General features: G+C 41.1%; 1 protein-coding gene across 6 annotated transcripts in view; it reads right to left on the minus strand.

Moving 5' to 3' along the window:
* Positions 1–20749, minus strand: part of mid2 (midline 2) — a 143241-nt gene that overhangs the window by 24178 nt on the left and 98314 nt on the right. For all 6 annotated transcript variants that reach the window (XM_020085263.2, XM_020085247.2, XM_069531481.1 and 3 more), the window contains 4 exons: positions 10144–10251; positions 3974–4122; positions 2263–2390; positions 1958–2101 (listed from right to left, as the gene is read on the minus strand). In XM_020085263.2, the coding sequence (XP_019940822.1) occupies positions 1958–2101; positions 2263–2390; positions 3974–4122; positions 10144–10251 (529 nt within the window). The remainder of the gene's footprint in view (positions 1–1957; positions 2102–2262; positions 2391–3973; positions 4123–10143; positions 10252–20749) is intronic.

Consider the following 20749-nt stretch of genomic DNA (forward strand, 5'->3'; position numbering starts at 1 on the left):
GCTGAATATAAAGCTATGTAGCCAAAGGATGGTTAGCTTAGCTTAGCATAATGTTAGGAAACAGCTGCTATTGTACAAAAGTACAGAATATTCACCAGCCGTTGTAAAGCTAAGTAATTAACATATAGTATATCTTGTTTGGTCAAATAAGTGCATTCTCCAAAATATCAAAGTACCAATGCATTCATATTATGAATATTAAAGTGGACAAGCATATGCTAAAAGGTGAACTTGCTCTCGGTCAAATCTGAGTCAGCAAAAAGGCGGCACGTCATTTATGGCCTTCATTACCTCTTAGCGCTGCGTTATTGATGAACACATTAGGAGGTAGAATTTAATTATCAAGGTTATATACAAATAGTGTTACATCAGCATTACAGTCTGAGATAAAAGCACAATTTTAAGAGCGTGTTAATCAAAACTGAAGACCAAAGTAGAAATCACCTACTGTTCCCTCTCTAGATGAATTGATCAACAATTACACTCAGCTAGTCCGTTTTAATTTCCCTCTTGTTCTCTCTGTGCAGGGATGGAGATCTTACCATACAAGACGATTCACCACTATGTGTGTGTGATGTAGAGGAGAGAAGGTTGACTATATACAACATGTGAATACAAACTGTAAAAGAAATGGCAGAGGGGTCTCAACAAAAGACCCCTGCAGCTACAGAGGGCCACAGGTAACAGCTATTCAATTACAGTACAGACATCTTTACTTTAAGTTGTATGTGGCTTTCTGACACTGCTCACATTTCTCTGTGGTATTTGGTTTACTTGCTGGTTTTATTTCTGCTGCTGCTGTGCTTGGATGCTCCTGCAGGGGCAGGGCTCACCAGACCCCACAACCCCCATTCCCCTCCTCATGGGAGGCTGAGGATGAGAGAGGGAGACGGAGCCGGGATTGTGCTCAAGTGGGAGCGTTTAGCCACTTGGAAAGTTTTTAGAGAAATGCAATGGTAGAAACTCAAGTGGCGCTGCAAGCTAAATGGGTTCTCTCTTTGTCAGTTTCTCCTGTGAGTCTCAGAGGACACTGTGGCAGCACGCGGCTGAATATCTGAGTCGCTCAGTCTCACAGCTGAAATGTATCCTGATGTTTCAAATGGCTGGGGCACTTGAGTTGCATGGTTAGATGGAGAAATGTCAGGCTATGCAGAGAGGAAGAGAGGAGATGATGAAAAGGATCGGGGGGGGGGCACAGGTGTGTGTGTAGGCGATTCTGTACATTAATCCTGTCCTCCTCACGTCAGTAAGTGGTAATTTCCACCTCCCCTGTGCAACTATTATCCACTCAGATTTCACCTACCTTCCTCCACAGTGGTCTCTTTCCCTTCATTTATATAGTGATAGACATCCCGCCATGATCCGTAAATGTAAATGTGCAAATCCTGTTCATGATATTAGAATTTTGAAAAAGAAATTTACAAGGTTTTCAAATGAGAAAGACAAATAGACTGAAATCATAACTTTGTATTTGTCTAGCAGTCGCACTGTGTGACTTGGTCAACCGATTATGGGAAAACAAACAGGACACATTCTGGTAGAATATACATAATATGTGAAAGACTTGATTTATTTTACTTGGTGTGATACAAACATTAAAAGCTTTTGTTTAGAAATGGAAGAGGGCAGCAAAGAGGACAGACTAAAGCTGGACAGCAAATCTAGTTTATGGTATAGTTTGATTAAAAATTGAAGTATTGGGGTGCTCCAATTTATTTCTCATTCTAATAGCTTAGACTTCAGCGAGTGTACTTCTTTTGGGTTTGTGTATGTGTGTGTAAGTGTGAACTGACCTAAATGTCATTCGAACTATATTTGATAGATTTAATAATGTTTGTACAGATAATTATAATCTGCTTATTTCTCATCTACAGTACAGATCTACGTTTCTGTATTATCATACCTCTGTGAGTGTGTGTGTGTGTGCGTGTGTGTTTGTATGCGCATGTACACTCACTGATGAAATTAGTCTGGCCGGTGTAGATGGTGTACTGCAGCTCGTAGGAGGTGACACTGAATTCGTCCTCTGACGTCCAGTGAACAGTGATGGTGTCATGGGAGGCGGTGCAGAGCTCGTCTCTTATGCACGGCGGGTTGGGAGCTAAACATGGAGGAAACAACATCACGACTCACAGTCAGAACATAGGCTGTATATGTCAAATGTTTGATTTAATATAGAGTTCAGAAAAGTTTTGTGCAAACTTGCATACTTTTCAAAGTTTTCTCATGTTGCCAGCAGCATCATAGAGACTATACTCTTACCTGTTAGATAATCTAGTCCTTCTAAAATCTTCTTCTCTCTGGAAAAATCCAGGGCAAAGTTGTCAAATGCCTCGTTCAGGTTGACGTCAGGGATGAGTACTTGGGAGGAAGCCGTCGCCATGGCAACCCTGTAGCAGAAGTGGTAAGGATAAGGGGTAAGGAAGAGAAAAATGTCACCAGAAGAGAGGGGGAGAGGTGAGGGAGAAGAGGAGGGGCAGGAGGTCGCATGAGGAGACGAGGGGAAAAAAGGGGGAGAGGGGTGAAGACAAGGTTGAAAAATGTAAGGAGAGAAATGAAAGAGAGGAGAGAGAATTAAATCAGAATTAGTGAGTAAAAGATAAGAAAATAAAAGATGTAGAAGTGCCACAGTATCAAACAGAACTGTCTGCATCCCGTCCCACATTCCTACCTGAGTGTTTGATTGTACACACACATTGTTACACTGACGCAGTTTTTTACAGCTTTGTGGAAACTTGTGCCGACTTTTGCTTTGAGCATCGGTGTGTGTGTGTGTGCGTGTGTGTGTGTGTGTGTGTGTGTGTGTGTGTGTGTGTGAACCACAGTGGCTGCAGGGTTACTGAGCAGTGCCCATACACCAGAGCTATGCTGGTCCTCAAGACTTTCATTCCTCATTAAGGAGAAACCAGCAAGTCAATAACACGCCTCGGTAGGTGCTAGACGAAAACAAAAGCTAAGTCCCAGCCAGAGTAAAGATGCTACACCAGCTACCTATTTTGCAGATGGACATCGAAAACCTGCAGAAGCTGAGGAAGGGATGAAGGAAACTGCAGTGCTGCAGAACTGGCCTCTTAAATGATGGATGATTTCCAACCGAGGCCTGACACTGAGGATTAATACAATGTTGATTTCACTAGTCACCTTATTCTAAGATTGAATTTCCTAGAAAAAAAACTGTTATCGCACAAAACTTATTGTTGGCATTTGATTAAAAAACAACAACAAATCTGTGTAGGCAAATAATTAAAATTTTAAAAATTTTATAGAGGGGGAAAAGCGAGTAAAAAAAAAAAAAAACAGAAAAACACACTCTCAACTGCACTTGAAATTAATTGAAATCAGATTGATTCAATGGAATCAGAAGATAGGCAGACTGGTTCTCAGTGCCTGTTACACTTTTAATAAAAAGACAGAGGAATGCAATAATGAAGAAAGCCCCAGAGCACAGGAGGGAGGAAGGAGCCCTTGTCTGTGAGAGCATCTGTTTATGTTTTGGGTTTTGTTTTATGTGTAAATATTTCCATCTTATTTGTGAGAACAGATCAACAAGCTGTGTAAATATGCAATTTATAAATATTAAAATAGGCCTTCATGAAAAACAATAAAAAAAAGACTGACTAAAATAATTGGCAAATATAAAAGCCATTTACAAATAAACATTCTACAAATAAAAAAATATGGATATATTCAATTCATTTAAGTAAATGAAAAGCTTTCGTGCATATTTTTCGAAGCTGAGACAAAAACCAACAGGGTCTTTGATATTAGGGCTGTTGGTGTTGATAAACGTGTCATTGTAGTTTCATATTTCATTGTTAATAAGTAGGCTACATGAAGCTCAGTTAACAACAGCTATTAAACAAACGTGTCACTGTAGCAACAGTAAACACACTTCAATACTTGTTCTACCTCACCTGTGTTTGTGTGTGTGTGTGTGTGTGTGTGTGCGTACGTGGGTTCACACATCACTCACCTTTCTGCTACATTTCGGGCGGTCTGGAGGAAGCGGGCGTGGTCGTTCTCCTTCAGGCTCTGCTCGGCTTGTGTGATGAGCGCACTGGAACGTTCCAGACACTGGCGACAGTTTGCGATCTGTTGAGCCAACTTACGCAGTTTCATCACCTGAGAGACAAAAGTACAGTGCATGTTGAAACAATACTGATTTACATCCATTCGCTCAATCTGAGGCCCTGTAAGGCGAGTGTCCACTCGCTGCCATACACAAATCTCAAGACAAAAACAGCTCTGTGGTGCTATTGATCTTTTATGTTCATCTCCTGTGGCTGAAAATAACTTTCTATTTGCTGAGGGCGACTCCCATTCACTCTTCTTCACACAATGCAAGGGTGTGCCTCAGAGATTCTTAAACCCCAAACCAAAAATGAATTTGCATCACAAAATAGACCGATCTCAGTGTGAGTTATTCATCATTTTGACAGTTTCTAATCCAAAAATATGTGCAACACTTCCAGGAAATAAAGAGTTGCTGCCAAATAACTATGCAGAGTCAGCAACTGTCCCACCCCCACACCAAGATGAGTCCAAGGTGAAACCAACAAGTTGTGATATTGCAAAGTATAAATAGTTGCAGTTTAATCAGCGTAAGAGAACAACAACATTAAAATACCCTGTAGCACAAACAGTAAGCAGATAACAATATGTGTGGAGGTGAGACTGGCAAAACTAAAGAAATGGAGCAGTACCATGGACGACTAGAGGGAGGGTCAGTCTAGCCAGTAGTTCAAATGGACGCCCATAAGACACAAGAAAAAATTCAAATATTTGCAGAATTTTTTGAGAATTGTCAAATGTAATGTTACTTCACAGTCACAGGGACACATAATGAACAACGCAGCCGCTTTCGCCATCAAATGATCACAAACTTCTCCACAGTCGCCATGTTTGTTGTCAGAAGCTCGCTCCTCTGTACTGCCCTCTAGTGGATGCATTGCACAATAACTTTGCCAACGTAATAGACGCATGGGAGTATGTGATGGTGACATCATCTGATTCTTTTCATACAAGCAGCATAAATGGGCCTTATGTGTCTCTCACAAATGTAAATGCTCTTTGTGTCTGATGGCTGTGAGACACTCATTAATAAACACTCTATGTCCTTTAGCAGCACACACACGCACGCGCACGCACACACACACACACACACACACACACACACACACACACACACACACACACACACACACACACACACACACACACACACACACACACACACACACACACACACACACACACACACACACACACAGTGACACTGTGACACAGACACAGACACAGACAGGAAAACATGGAGACAGGAAGTCACAAAGAATGCAGCAGAGAAGACAAAGTGCTGGTTATGGGGTCAGAGTTGAAATCGCCACATTCGCTCACTGACCTTATGACCGTGTTGCACAATAGAGGAGCAGAGGTGAATTACATAATTGTTGTCTGATATAGCAGCAGCAAGAAAGTTGTCCGAAACTTGTATGTGTCTATTTTATTCTATGTGGGTTAAAAATGCTGATAAAAGGTTTGCATATAAACACTGAACATGAAATTGGTGTGTGGAATTCAATAGTATCAGCACAGATAACTGAGGGAATAAAATGTCAGAGCAAGGACAAGAGGATGTCTTTATTAACCTGATTCATCTTCATTACAAACAACCATGCTGCGCACATCGAGAGGCAGGTCAGTCAGTCAGGTCAGCGATCAGACTCTTTACACATAAACACACAGGGTTTTGTAATTCAGTCTATTTTGTCAACTGTAATATAATTTCCAACAGAGCCTTAGGAAGCCATGTGATGCCAATTTGACATTAAAGTAATCCATTTATCTTCATTACTGCTCATATCCTGATCCCCAGATGAACTTTTGTGAAGTGAAACTCTCCGCAGGAAGTAAAGCAGGGCTGTCTGTGCGCTCCGACTCACAACGAAAGGCACAATACTATAAATACCAGCTTGTTTTATTGAGTGCATCTCTGCAATTGTGATAAAATTAAACCTTCGTGAACTTTTTAAATGGCAAACAAGTTGTTTCATTGTCTGAAAACGGCAAACTTCCAGAGCGCCCAGATCTCTAAACCCAAAATAAAACTTAAAAAGACACAGAAAGACGCCAACAATTACCAGTGCCCTACAGGATTAGTCATTTGTGTTTTCAGCAATGTACTTTTGCTCGCAGCGCTTGAATTATGCAAATAATAAGAAAAATAACTCACCGCAAGAGGCTTGACATCAAAAGCTCTTAAAGAATCATAGCAGTATCTAATGTGCACTTTCTGCTGCTCTTGCTTAGAGGCCTCTACCAGACACTGGCGATTTAATGGTGTTTTCAATTGATGTCTTAACTGCTCTTCATCTGAGTCATCTGTTGTCCCTATGAATGACATTCGGGTACATTGTTGACTGCACAGAGGAGAAGCTAGACAGGTTTAATGGATGGGTTATTATTTGGCAACGTATCCAGCAAACAACAATTCTAGAGATTATTATCCCCCTCTCTTAGAATAATGGACACGGTCTGTCTGTGTTGTTTTCTCAGGTTGTTGTGTCTGCTTCTTTTACAGCTGAAATAAAACAAGCTTTAATATTGAAGTGCCAGACCGTCAGTATTACAGTTTGTTTTTTTGTTTTCTATGCGGTAATGAAATGTGGCTGGAGCCTGCTTTCTTATAGGCTGCATTACTTTCACATTTGTCAAGAAAAACAACAAACTGAACCTCAAGAGTTACTAAAATTATAAATATAATAAAGGAATTATAATGTATTATTTGTTGGCATGCAGTACACTTAGCACAAATAGTTTTTTGCAAGCGAATACATTTTTGCAGATTACAGACGGAAACCTGAAAATAAATGACTGTCAAGTGAAAACAGTTCACAGAGTCTCTCGATGTCTTCAGTGTAGAAATGAACTCTGGGAGAAAATCTGTCAGCGATCCAAAGGTTTCAGCTGTCGCAGATGAGAATGAGCGAGGAATCAACTTGCTACATCAGTCTGCTGCTAATGGCTACACTCAATGAGAAAGTGACCTGCCTGCAGACATCTGGCTGGAGAAGAAGCCGCCAAATTATGTTGCTTTGTCAAATGGCTCATGGAGGATGAGAAAATTGCAGTTCAAATCCATCCAGTGTTTTAGCAATGGTAATTCCCATGGCACAAAGTGCAACCATTCACCGAAATGTGAAGGATTACTTCAAGAGTTTATTGCCTACTTAACCATGGAGCTCATTTGTTTCCATATTACACTTCTGTGTCACTGCATAAAATGTGAAAAGGAATTCGTGCCATGACAATGGCAGGTACGCAATGCATGATGGTACATATTGCTCGGTTAGTGACGATCGGTTGTGCACTTCTTTTCCAGAAGTTCAGTGGGATATAATGAGTCCACAGTACAGTGTATGAAAGATTTACATAAACATAAACTTAACACTCAGACAGCCCTACAAAATGGCAAATTCTCTAAATGGTGGATTATATAGTGATTAGTGAGTGATTCAGACACAGTTTATATCTCATTTATTTACTTACTTACAGCCTAATGATTTGTATCTCCAGCCGTGTGCCCGAACCTCCACCTCTAAACGATTTACCTATAGTGTCAAACTAATTTTGGCATTGCCTCTAAGATACAGCTGTCATTAAGCACACAGCCACAAGGGGTCCTTCCTCGTCAGGTACTGTAAATGTAATTAAAGGTTGTTTGCCAAATGCTTAATTTGCATTTTCCACCTCTAAAAGCCAAATGAAGGTAAGAATAAATCTGTTTTGAAACTATCTTAAAACCTGAAAAAGGGATTTGAGTTGTTAATCCTCAAGGCTCTGGAGGAGCAGTTAAAATAATTTTGAAGATGAGAATGAAAAACAGAAAGAGGGAAAGAGGACAGGCAGTCATATGATTTAAAAGAAAAATGAACACCTGCACACACCAGGCCTTGGGAATACTGTGTTTTGTTTGGGCAGGGAGAGATTAGGCATGACTGCTGAGTCTCCTTAGAGAGAGACTAAGCTTGTTAAGAGGGGGTGATACAGAGAATGGGAGCACCTTGCACAGGTCCGCTCACCATGATCACGTCCACATAATCCTGTTTTTCTGTTGCAGAGTCACTTCTGAACACTCTCCATGCCCACACTGTCGTCGGCAGCAAAACAACAGCATCAGTAGTTTGTTTCAATACTCAAAATGACCTGCCCTCTCCTCTTGTCTCCTCCTCTCCTCTCCTCTTATTTCATCTCCTTCACCTCTCTATCTCTTCTATTCTCCTCTCCTCTCCTTCACATTCAACAGAGAGATTACTCGAATAACTCAAAGTGCATTTGATTAATCTTCCTTGACCCTTAAACAGCCTTCATCCTACTCTTAAATATTAACACATCATCTGCACACTGACATCAATCAAACCCTCCTCTGGTGTTTTATGTGTTTTTGCAAACTCTCACCTCTATCTCCTGTATTCTCACTCACCCAGACAGCCCTCCACACACCCAGACTCTCAGGAGAACAAGCCTTGCTCTTTTTCTGCAGTCACTGCGGACACACAGTGACACACTTCCTCCCTCTGTCTCTCACACACACATACACACACACACACATCAACACACACATGCTCAAGTCCTTGTGCTCAGTGTTTGGAAATCTTTCATCTCTCGACAAAGCTCTTCTGCTGCCTCAGAGCATCCTCCACAATCGCTTAAAACCTCACCTCTGGGAGGGTGAGATTTAGAGTTTGCCTGTCCTGAAACCATGGGCACTCAAGGGGGACAAACCACCCATTTTAACATCGGAGGGACTGTGCGCGCACACGCACACACGTTCACACAGACACACACACACATAACAGTGAGAAGTGGAAAATCTTTGAAACAGCAGCACAATGTTCAGAATTGTTTTTGCTGCTGCCTCAAATTCTTTCCACACACTTTTAGGTTGGTTGGCTGCATGTGGGACACGCTGCTGCTCTCTCTCTCTTTCTCTTTCTCCTCACTTGTCTCCCAAGCGTCCATGTGGGGTTCGTTTGGGTAAACAACCAAAAAAAACATAGATGCCTGGACAAATATATTCTGTCCGCAGCAATCACAAACCTCTGGCTCTGTACCAGTGGACAGCGACCCAGAGCTTCCTGAAGATGTTTTTGGCAGTTTGGCTGCTTTAAATGGCAGCAAGACATAACTACTGGAACTCATGAATTATTAATGAACCACTGGGGTGTGAATGCAATAAAGTCCACATCTCTGTTATAAACCTAAAACTCCATTAATCAGTGTGGTTTATATGGACAATAAATCAAATGGTTATGTGTGTTGTCAAATTGGCCTGTAAAACCCACAGACAGTTATCCTTCAACTATGTGTCTTTATGGAGCCATTTAGCCACTCTTAGCTCGTTGTTTTGGATACACACACAGATAACCAGATTCTGTCTTAACGCTCCCGTCAACACCGTTTCCTGCAATGGACGGGACGGTTAGGGTACTGGTTGGCAGTTGTTTGCCTCCACCAACCAGTCAAGTTGCAGTTTACATCCATGTCTCTCCGGACTAATATAATGAAATAGATGCGGTCAAGTCTTTGAAGGAATGTGTTAAATTGTATAAAGTGTATGTTGTAATAATTAGATTTGGATTCTTGAGTTATAGCCGAGAATCTCCTTGAGTCAAAGTGGATTTTTGTGCCAAGTGTATTAAAGTCCCCTCCAGGCATTCATGTTCCTAATGTTCCCTGTGTTCATTGGCCAGACACGAGGTGTCCAAAAGTTTGTTCCAAAGAATTCCCTCGAGGAATTCCTGAGATACAGGACAGACAGGCGGGCAACCCTAAAACACAAAGCCTATGGCCACAGCTGTCGCCAGTGCTGAGGCATAAAATCTCTAAAGAACAAACTGTATGGTAATTGCTCAGAGCCAAACAGCTGACATGGAAAGCTAACAACTAGCTGGTAAGGGAAGTTAAACATGTAGAAATCAAAAATTTGAATTGACGTGCATTTATTAGGTGGTCAGAGACATGGCGTCAATGTCAGTGCAGCTAAAACTATTGCTTAAACCCTTCCTTATTTCCATGTAGTCAAACCTCTCTCTCTCTCGCTGGATCTGCACCTGAGTATAAATGGGCCACGTGGCAAAACTTTACCTTTGACTCTTTGATCTTCACAGCGATGACCTGCTTTCTCTGGCGAATGATCTCCACCAGTTCGTCACACTCCTCCACCAGTTTAGCTTCATGCATGGCTGTGTTCACCTGGAGAGAGAAGCACATACAGAATTAAAATACCCTCAGAGACTCACTTGCTAAAAACACGCTGATTCTCATTGGATGAAAAGTGTCTCACAGCTCATACAAATGGGTTCATTGCTGCAGGATTTAAAATACTGCTTGTGCATGTACATAACAGCCGTATCTGATTATACAGGAGAGATCACAATACACTGAGATCATGCTGACATTATGTAATCTCAAAGATAAACATAAACACAACAACTCAAATAGATGGAGGGTTGCTGGAGTGCAGTAAGTAAAAACTGGCCTGCGTCGAGATTCATTCAATCAGTTTTAGTTTCCCATGTGATGATTTGATAGATTCTGTGATCATTCTCAGGCCAAAACTAAATGAACAGCCAACTCCTAAGTTGTGTGGGTGTGTAGATGTTACTGAAATATTAACCTTATTTGTTAAACTGCGCTGCTGAACAGTTAATAACAGGCCTGCCAACTGGAAAATAAAAGTACAATTACACCAGGGCCCACCACAGCACCTCGGGCAGTGGTTCAAGATAAAAAAGATCACAAGCACTTCTCCTAAATCACTGCTGAGCTTATGAAGAGAACAGAAAACGAACATTTTTTCCATGAAGGGACATTTGAATTATCACAGTGGGGACTGGTGGTTTACAGTTGAATTTGTCTGTGAGAACTGATTCACTATCACATTTAATGTGAAGGTGTTTACATGCAAACATGGCTTAAAAAGTGCAGCACTGCTCTGTATGAAGCAAACCCTTACTAGCATGTTACACAGTAAGAAACTTCATCACAACTTCTGTCTGTAGTTTTATTTCAATAGTCTACAGTACTTTTTAACTGATACATTTTCCACATCTACGGCACACACAGAGCAAAGGTGGGCGTGCGTGAAAGTCAACTGTAATGTCACTGTTTACTAAATCCGCTTTTTACCCAGATACACAGAAACTGCTGCACCATTTTTAAAACTCTTTGTTTTAGTGACGTAAAATGCTGTTTGTGTGTGGATGAGACCAAACGCAGATGAAAACATTTATTTTGCAAAATATTTGCATTAGTGTTAGAATTCAATGGGCTGCAGTGATTTAAATGTTTTTACCACCTATTGATATGTCATTTCTTTAAAATATTCCAGTATAATTACAACAAAATGTATAATAATAAAAAAAAAGATTGAGAATCTACATCTACGGAGTGACTCATCACATTTTTATTAGTTCCTCATACATACATCTTACAGCAGTCTATTCAAACACTCACCCTAAGTTCCACTCATCACTCTGGAAAGCTCATTACAACACGGCCATCCACTTAAGCCTCATTATTCTCTCTCTCACACACACACACACACACACACACACACACACACACACACACACACACACACACAGTCGACACACAATTAATTCTGCAAAGAGCCATCTTATGAGTGCAAGTTAGTAATTAAGAAGGATAAATGCAGACATCCAGGATCACTGTGAATTACAGCAGAGCTCTCCTCCTTTCTCACCTCACACTAAACATCATCCTCCTCCTTATCTGCCAGCTCCTGACGATATCATCTCTTCCCGAACACACAAACACCGTCACCTGCTGCGCTGCGCATCCGACTGCTCATCAGACACACATGACACACATCAGACACCTCTGCGGGTGCACTGAAATCACAGTGCCGACCCCATGTTAAAATGTAGGTCTATTACTGGGGAAGAACAACTGCAGCAGGATTGAAAACTTTCAATGTTCAGGACTGTGCAGCTGCCCCTGCTACGAAAATGGGTGTGAAAATCAGTGAAAGCCCAACCTGAGTAGGACTGGAGAGAAAAAAAGCCAAATTTACTATTACAAAAAGTAAAAGAATAAAGGGAATTTCAAAATAAATGTTAATCAATTTATTTCAAAAACACTACAAATTGTTATCTTTTCATATCTCGTTCTTTAATCCTGATCAATTTGTATTCTTACTATTAACCCTATTCATTTTACATTGGCAGACAAAAAGAAAGAAATAATCCCAGCAATGTGTTGGCATATGTCAGCAGTTATGATTATGCTCAATTGGTCCAGATGAAATGCTAACTGGTATTAGAAAAGTTGAAATACACCATAATGAACTGGACAGAAGCATCAGCAGTAGGAGATTTCTTCATTTTGGACGTATTTTCACTGAACTTGGTGTGAATGTTGCTTGGGAACGTGTCTCCAGATGATTAACATTTGGAGCCGATTGGTCAGGGGCGGGGGTGTGTAGGACGACACCCCTGCAGTGGAGAACTGTATGCTTATTGGGTGAGTCTGTGCTGAAACCTGCCTGCCTGCCGAAGACAGTTAAATCTTTTTGCTTTAACAGCCACTGACGCAGGTAAGATTTTATTTGCTGTTGATGGTCAGTGTGACTGTGACGTATGGTCTGTGTGTTTGTGTAGGAGAGAGAGGGCGAGGCAAAGAGCGCTGTCCTCTGGTTCTTTGCGATGCCCTTTGGATGTAATGAGGGCACAGAGGGGATGACAGAATTGTCAGCTTATTAAAATGGATGGTTTTTTTGGGGTCATTTTATTTTAAAGGGGATGTCCTACCACCTCATCCCTATACAAATCACCTTTTGAGCACCAGTATCACAAGAAAATTGCATTTCTGTACAAAATTAAACAAGAAAGAAGAACTTTACTGGATCCTCCCCTTGGTTCTCTTTTAGGAGTGTTATGCAGCCACATCTCTGGCTTCAGGTGTCACCACACACATTGCAATCTCTCTTTTTTATGTGAATGTTAACAATCTCTGTTGATGCCAGATAAATGAACTTAACTGTGAGTTTGAGTTTTAATGATGCTACAATACTCATTCATTCTTGATTATGCCGTGTTCATTTATCAAAGAAAAAGTCTCACAGCTGAAGCTTCTTAATAACAAAATGGATCCTGACAAATTGCTGCTAAATTACCGACTCCTCCTGCCAGAACAAATCCCAATTTATTTCTTTGACTTGTTTTTAACTCGAGTTTTGTCAAAAAATGTTGTACAAACATTTCTCATACAACTACTGCAAATGTTTAAAATGATTTACAATCTGTCCACAAGTCATCCAGCAGAGTTAAAATTGATATCAAGGGAGGTGCACTCGGGGGGGGGGTTCATCTGAAAATTTCATTCAGTGTGTGCATTACAGCAGCTCTAGAATGAGTAGATGGAGAGTACATGTATATAAAGATTTTTTACGATGTGTAAAATCTTTCTAATGTTAAGACTTCAGTGGAAAAGAATGAGTTGAAGAGATTAAAAATCGTCTGTAGTATTTATACAATCTACAGGAGATGATTCATGGTTAGCGTCTCGTGACTTTTAATCTGTGTCATGATGATTTGATCATACAGTTTATACCAGAGGCATGCCGCCAGGGCAAACAAGTCACGCAGTGTTTGACCTTTTGAAGCTAAAAATATCAATTCGACGATATGAAGTGGAGGCGATAAATCTCCTCACATCTAATCTATTTTCAGCCTTATGCCCTATAAAGGATCTGATGTTGACTGTTAAAGCTCATTTTGGAATTTAGCGCCCACTTGTGGTGGCAGCAGACTCTGGAAGCTAACTAGACTCCCAGCAGACTTGTCATTACAGTGATTTTCCTGGATGTGACCGTGTCCCATTGTCACTGCTGTCAGTTGTTCTCTCTCTCACAAATTCAACTTCACCATCACTATGACCACAAGTTGACAAATTACAGTCTAATTCACATATTGAATAATGGGAATATATTTGTAACAATAAGAGTATTAACAGAACGTAGCTGCACTGAAGCTCAATTTGATGATTTTATGAATTATCATGGAGACGTTTTGCAGTACACATCCATATTAGAGATATCCTGATTGTGATGTGGAGCTCAGCCATTTTGCCTCGACCTCAGTCCCCCCCGCGATTTCAAATTGCGGACATCTGGAGTAACAACTACAGACAGACAACTGGACAATTTAAAACTGAACAATGTGGCTCCCATTCCAAACTTAGCGAGGAACGGTCCAGGTTCAGAACGGCTGTTAACCTCTCTATCGCACCAAAGCGCTCACGTCTAATTTCAATTCTGTGCTCATTCTGCTCCCCTCAACCTCTCCTGTCTCTTTCTACCCTTTATTTTTTACCTCTATTCTTTCCATTCTCTGTCTGACTGGCTTCTTCTCTGTCTGCTTTTCACTGACCACATTTCCCTTTCACTGCTCCCCCTACCCTACACCAGGGTCTCAGACATGATGTCCTCAAAAAGACACCAGGAGTCAGTGTGACAGCTTTATCTCTGATGTTGTCCGCAGATCCTGGGACATGCTCTAAAGATTTATGGCATCCGAGCAGCACCTAGCTCTAAAACAGGGGAAGAATGGCTTTATAGATGCAGCTGAGTAGGGAGAAGATGCAACTGCGAGACATATATCATGGATGTTATGTGAAAAAGAGGTGATAATTGGAAACGCTTCACTGGTTATAAAATGCAAGACTGGCCTTAAAAACTGATATTGTGTTCGATGGAGCTTTTATATGCCAAGCACATTACTTCTTTATTTCTTTGTTCACTTAACTTTTAACCTTGTGTCATCTTTTTCTTTTTAAAAGAGCAACTTGACATATGAAACTGATTAATCATCCTTAATATTATTATAGATAATACAATTATTCATGCTGGTTTTAAAGGGGAAGGTGAGTGAGTCTTAAGAAGATATTTAAAAGAAGATTATGATGTACACTACCTGAGATCAATAACAATAAATGTGGGTGTGTAAATGAATTGGTCTCGGAGCAGATTGCCTCTGCCAGCAGTCATGACAATGCAATGGCTACAATGTCATCTTATGACTGTGACAGTATACAAAATGTCGGGCAGCCGGTGGAGGTGATCTATTTTACTGATTCGTAATCTTTTCAAGTACTGTGTTTGTAGATGAACTAGGATAGTCCTGTTAAAGACGTACATTTTTGAGTCAGTTTTATGTCAAGCTAGTTGCAGCCTCACAGAACCACAGCTTGAATGCAGCCTCTTAGTCTGGTTGATGATTTTTGATCCTCAGCATGTTGTCATCAAGTGTTTAGAAATTCATGGATCAACCCCCTGATTCTGATCTGCACCAAAATGTAATGGTTTATGTCCTGACCCATAACGCATCCTTCCACCATGTTTTGTGGAAATACTTTTAACTGTTCTCATGTGATCTTGCTGCCAAACCTACAAATCAACCAACAAACAAACAGACAGAGGAGAAAACGTACCAGCCTCAGCGAAGGTAACTCAGAGATATATAGATTTATCAATGAAAACACAGCAACTGTGTAAAGGCAGGATTATATTATATATAAATTAATCATATGTCATTGTCCAATGTCAGTGATGGCCTCATATAGAGCTGAAAGTGTGACTGCAAATGGCTTTAGAAATAGAGCAAAGACAAACAATATCAGCAGACTCTTCACTCTCACTGACGTTGCAGTAGAAAGGTAAAGACAGGTGAGATAAGAGGTGATACAAAGGATTAGGCGACATTAAGCCATCTTCACACAGCTGATTCATATTCTGCACACAGCAGCAGTGTACATAAGCCCAGACAGGCACTGGCTTAATGACTCACAGTTCATTGTTTAATCAGCAGACATACATGTCTGAGCGTTAAAACCCACTGTGGCCTCTGTCTGATGTGACTGTTTTTTTAATCAGTCTTCACACACACATGCATGCTTACAACTCTATGGGTTTGGAATAACTAGCTGCTGCTTTGACTGCTTCCTCAAAGCTTTGTCTGGAGGACGTGTTCCCTTGTGTTCCCCTCACCAGAACATACAGTAAACTACGCCTTACTTGAGAACGGCCTCAGCAAAATGCCCAGAGCAAATGTGCTTCATGTTTTAGGGTGGTTACCTGAATTACCTACAGATACAGAGAGTGGGGACGAAATACGCTGAGATCAAAAGATTTGATCATCTGTCAAGTTTCAGGATAAATTCGGAGGAGAAAGATGTTAAACAAAAAATCGAGAACTTCAGTACACTGACAATGCTCTGAATCTCAAATGTGCATGTCTTCAAGGAGGTACTATGTAAGAAAGACAGAAAGAAGAGACTCCATGGGAATTAAATGGAAATATGCTCAAAAACTTTTACAATAGTGTGTGTGCTTCATTTGAAGAAGAGAAAAACTTCTACTTCTTCTATTTGGAGGCTGAAATCCTGAGGTTTTCAAAATACTTCTTCTAAACCTGCCTGGTTAGAATGGGCTGTTTATTTGTCTTGTGGTGATACTGGTTGCACTTTTATTTTTTAAACTTTTAAAATGTGACCTGCAGTATTTGAGCCGCAGCGAATAAAGACCAACTGCAGGAATCAGTCTGCAGAAGCATGAAGCCGCACCACCGCTGCTTCACAAAGAGCAGTGTGCCTGTTTATTCAATAGTCAGTGAAGCTCGACTCAGTGCGCAGAACACCCAATTGGACAATCAGTTGTCTTTGCTGACATTTCTGGAATTATTAGATAGATTACATAATGAAACTTCACATTTACAATGAATCATCTGGCTGATGTTTTTATCCAATTTAGGGACAGTAAAGCTTTAATACAGTAGGAGAGTCTCAAGTACTGCTGAATCTATTCAATAAGACAAAGAGATTAGATAAGAGAAAGAGATGCACTGAAAGTCCACAGAAAGTGGTAGTTAGTCATGTCTGGGTGTTCGAGGTGTTAGGAGAGTAGGTGCTCTTGGACGAGATGGGTTTTCAAGAGGCACTTGAGGACAGAGAGGGATGTCCCTGCTCTGATAGCATTTGGTGGAGCGTTCCGCCATCGGGGGAATGTGATTGCCTCGTGTGCAGGGATGACAAGGCCAGATGATGTTCCTTTGGGGAAACACAGTGGCTGAGAAAGAGCATAAGCACGTATCAACAAGTTCAAGTTAAAGGGCGCAGACCCAGAAGTCGCCCTGTGGGCAAGCATTACTCAGCTGATTTTGATTCGGGTCGCCGGGAGTACCCAGTGGAGGTCGATGAGCGGCAAATGACATGCGCCCTTTTAGGCTGATTGAAGACCTGAGCCCACAGCCACATTATGTTCCATCTGTAAAGGTTCCACTATAAACTGAAAGGGAGGCCCGCTGGAAGGAACAGCAAAAGAAAAAATTGTAAAAAAAAGATTGTGGAGAGTGATGTGAAAAAAACAGGTTATATATTTAAATAAAAAATATTCCACATTTCATTTGTGGCTCTCAATGTAGTTTCAGTTGCTGCTGTATCATTGTCTCTTCTTTACCCAACAGCCTCTATGGCTCTGTTCACACCTGGATTTAACATCTGTCCTGAGTGATGTCATGTATGTTGTGATTGGTGCTATATAAATACAATTTAATTGAATGTTTTGATCTATTTGGAGCATCCAGCTGTGTCTGTTGTTAATGTGTTTGTTTGATGGTTGGAGTGGTGGTCAATGTTTATAACCCTAACTTCAACCCTAACCCGGATCACCATAGGGTGAATAACTCTGCGCTGCTTGCTCGAAATGTGCTGACATTTGGTGTGGGCGCGTGGCAGGCTCCCCTTTATTAATCATGAAATGCCCAAGTCTCTATGACGTTCAGAAAAAAGTTATTTGAAAATATCTTGTACTTTTGTTTTTAGATTTGGTGGTTTGACCCCTTCCGAAGGTCCCAGAAGCTCGGGGATGGTACCAATGGATCGGGCATACCCACATTAGTTGAGATGGAACCAACTTTTGCATTGAGGTGCATTTGACCTCTATACTGAATGCTGACTGCTTGTGATGAGAAAACTCAAGACGGATATTAATACCAGGTCTGAACGGGGACTATGAGTTTCTGTTCTCTGCTACCTCTTAACATACATCCATCTGTGTGGCATTCAATGGAAGCATTAACATTTTAGCTCAACAACAATTCCTGTCAAAGCTTGAGAAAGGTGCCCTTTTCCTCAACGCTTTCAAGAACACTGACTATTATCTTGAACGTTATTAAGCACAGCAACAGATTTATCAGCCCTACACCAAATATTGTGATACAGAGCGAGACCTCACAAGAAAGACACATCCTACCCACATCAAGTCAATACATCTTTTCTGAGACTGAAGAAAAGATAACCCGTCGAATAGAACCCCTGGAGATCAGGGCTCCATCGCTGTGTGTGCTGACACACTGGAAGCTGATTCACACAGTGTTTGATCACATCTTTGGCACCAATACAGTTTGATGCAAACAAGACGGATAGGAATCCAGGTCACGTTCAAAGCTCTTCAGAGATTTCCTACTTTGCACACACACACTCCCTGCTTCCTTTTTCAAAAAAATTCCCTTTCTGTGTTGTAGTGCACTATTGCTGAGCGTTTTCTTCCGCACCGTGCCTTCATCTGTTCGGGTCAAAAAGATTGTCGGTAGTCACGCTAACAATCCCGTCCTCCTTTTTCTCTCCCTCGGCTTGCCCTCTCAACCTTGCTCTTTCCTTCTCCTTCATCTTACCCTTTCCTTTTTCCTCTCTCCTTTGAGAGCTCGCCCACTATGTTCCTCACATTTCCATCGATCTCCATCCTCCCTCTCCTCATTTGTCCTTCTCTCTTCTCCGCTTTCCTGCGGCCATCCATAAAGAGCCACGGCACATTAATGTGAACCCACCTTAAATCAGTGCACTCCTGTCAATAATTAAAGTGGACTTTTGACATTTACATCACACTGGAGAGCAGTTATGAATGGGTAAAAACAGAGCGATAAAACATATAGTTTCTTTTAATAGTTAGCTTAAGAGTCAGTGGAGCATGTCGCCCCATGCTATCGCTCCTTTTGATTAATAAGTGATGAGAATCTGCTGTTGTTGTTGATGGTGGTGCAGCGTTGATATGCAGACGGAGACAAAAAAAGACAGATCTTTTTTCTTTCAGCACTGTTTGTCTGTACTTAATGAATCACACTGCGATCATTTGATTTCGATTGGTGTGCCCAGCTGCATGAATTGTGTCTGGCTGACCTCAGAGTGGAGTCAGCTCCGGCTAATAAGAAACAAACTGCGCACAGAATGATGGCAGCACCACGGTGCATTCGTCCTCAGCAGCCATTAATGTCAAATCTCGCAGAGAAATGATGGCGTTTATTAAGCGCGGGCACGCTAAAACAGAAAGTATGTGCTTGTGTGTGTGTGTGTGTTTGTGCATGCACGGTTTGAGTGATACTGCGCAGACAGCACTCTGTGGCTAAGTATTAGTACTCTCAGGCTGGCTTCACACAGCACCTCCATTAAATCACAGCAGGAGCCCAAGAGGTCAATGGTGACAAGACTGGCTGGGGTGTAATTTTCTGCAGACAGGTAGGGGTACACGCTGGGATACCAGAGAGAAAACATTTCTCCAAGGTTGTCACTAAATTGAAGCTGTGAAAAATTATGAGCTCGTGACAAGTCAAATAAAGATTCCACTTGGAAGATATACGTCGTTTGACAGATAATCTTATCGGTTTGGACTGGGGAGCATAAATTTCTTGTATGGGTGAAGCCAGCGAGAATTAAACTGATGAGTGGTTTAACAGCAATTCACGCTATCATAATATTCAACACAGTGAGATGCATGAAGACCAAACCACGCTGTATTAAAACAGGTACAGTTCGGTTGATGACCTTGAAGAGGCACAAAATCTGAATTTACAACGCAGTAAAAGCACTGCATTAAGCTGTTAGCACCTTGAAAATAGGAAATACTGTAGCTGGGTTGTAGCTGTGCTCACAGTAGAGTGGTTTCCAATGTCTGAAGTTGTCTGAATTACATAACCACCCTTTTAAACAGATTGAGGGTGGCTGGTTATCGAGAGCGACTGTGTAATGGTTTGAGACAAATTATCTGGAGAGCTGCAGTCTGCAAAGTACAGGAGGTCGCCATCACCTGGAGTTTAGATCTATTTTTTCCATGATTTTAAAATTTAAAAAATGGTAATATTGGGTGATTGTAATGAATAAATCTGGGCGTAAAGACGACTTGATGTGAAAATTTCATATCATGATAATTGTGAGCTCGGCATTATTCTTACTGAAAAAGTTTAAACAAAAGCTCCTGTTTCATCCTTTTTTGAATGTCAATGCATCTGCTCTCTTTCATAAGCGGAGTTCCATTTCTCTTTCCTTTGGCTTCCATGTTGGCTTCCAGGCAAACATTGCGATGCTCACCCTCCGTTAACACAGGAAGGAACTGAAAATTAACTTTGAATGTTGAGACTACTCAATTTTTGATCAGTAGCTGGTGAAGAAAAATGGCACACTGATTATATTGCGAGCACAAACATGATCCAAGAAGAGAGAGAGACAGACAGAGAGACAGAGACAGAGAGAGATCCTCAATCAGAAGTTTTCCACTGTGTTAGAATAAGTGGAAAGAGCAGGGAGTCAGAGCAGTCACCCCAATTTTAATTTTTTTTTTTTAGTTTTTATTATTAATGCATTGGCAATATTGTTCATCTGACATTCATGACAATAAATCAGA

The sequence above is a fragment of the Paralichthys olivaceus genome, chromosome 9 (assembly GCF_024713975.1).
Source record: "Paralichthys olivaceus isolate ysfri-2021 chromosome 9, ASM2471397v2, whole genome shotgun sequence".
NCBI classification, from domain to species: Eukaryota; Metazoa; Chordata; class Actinopteri; order Pleuronectiformes; family Paralichthyidae; genus Paralichthys; species Paralichthys olivaceus.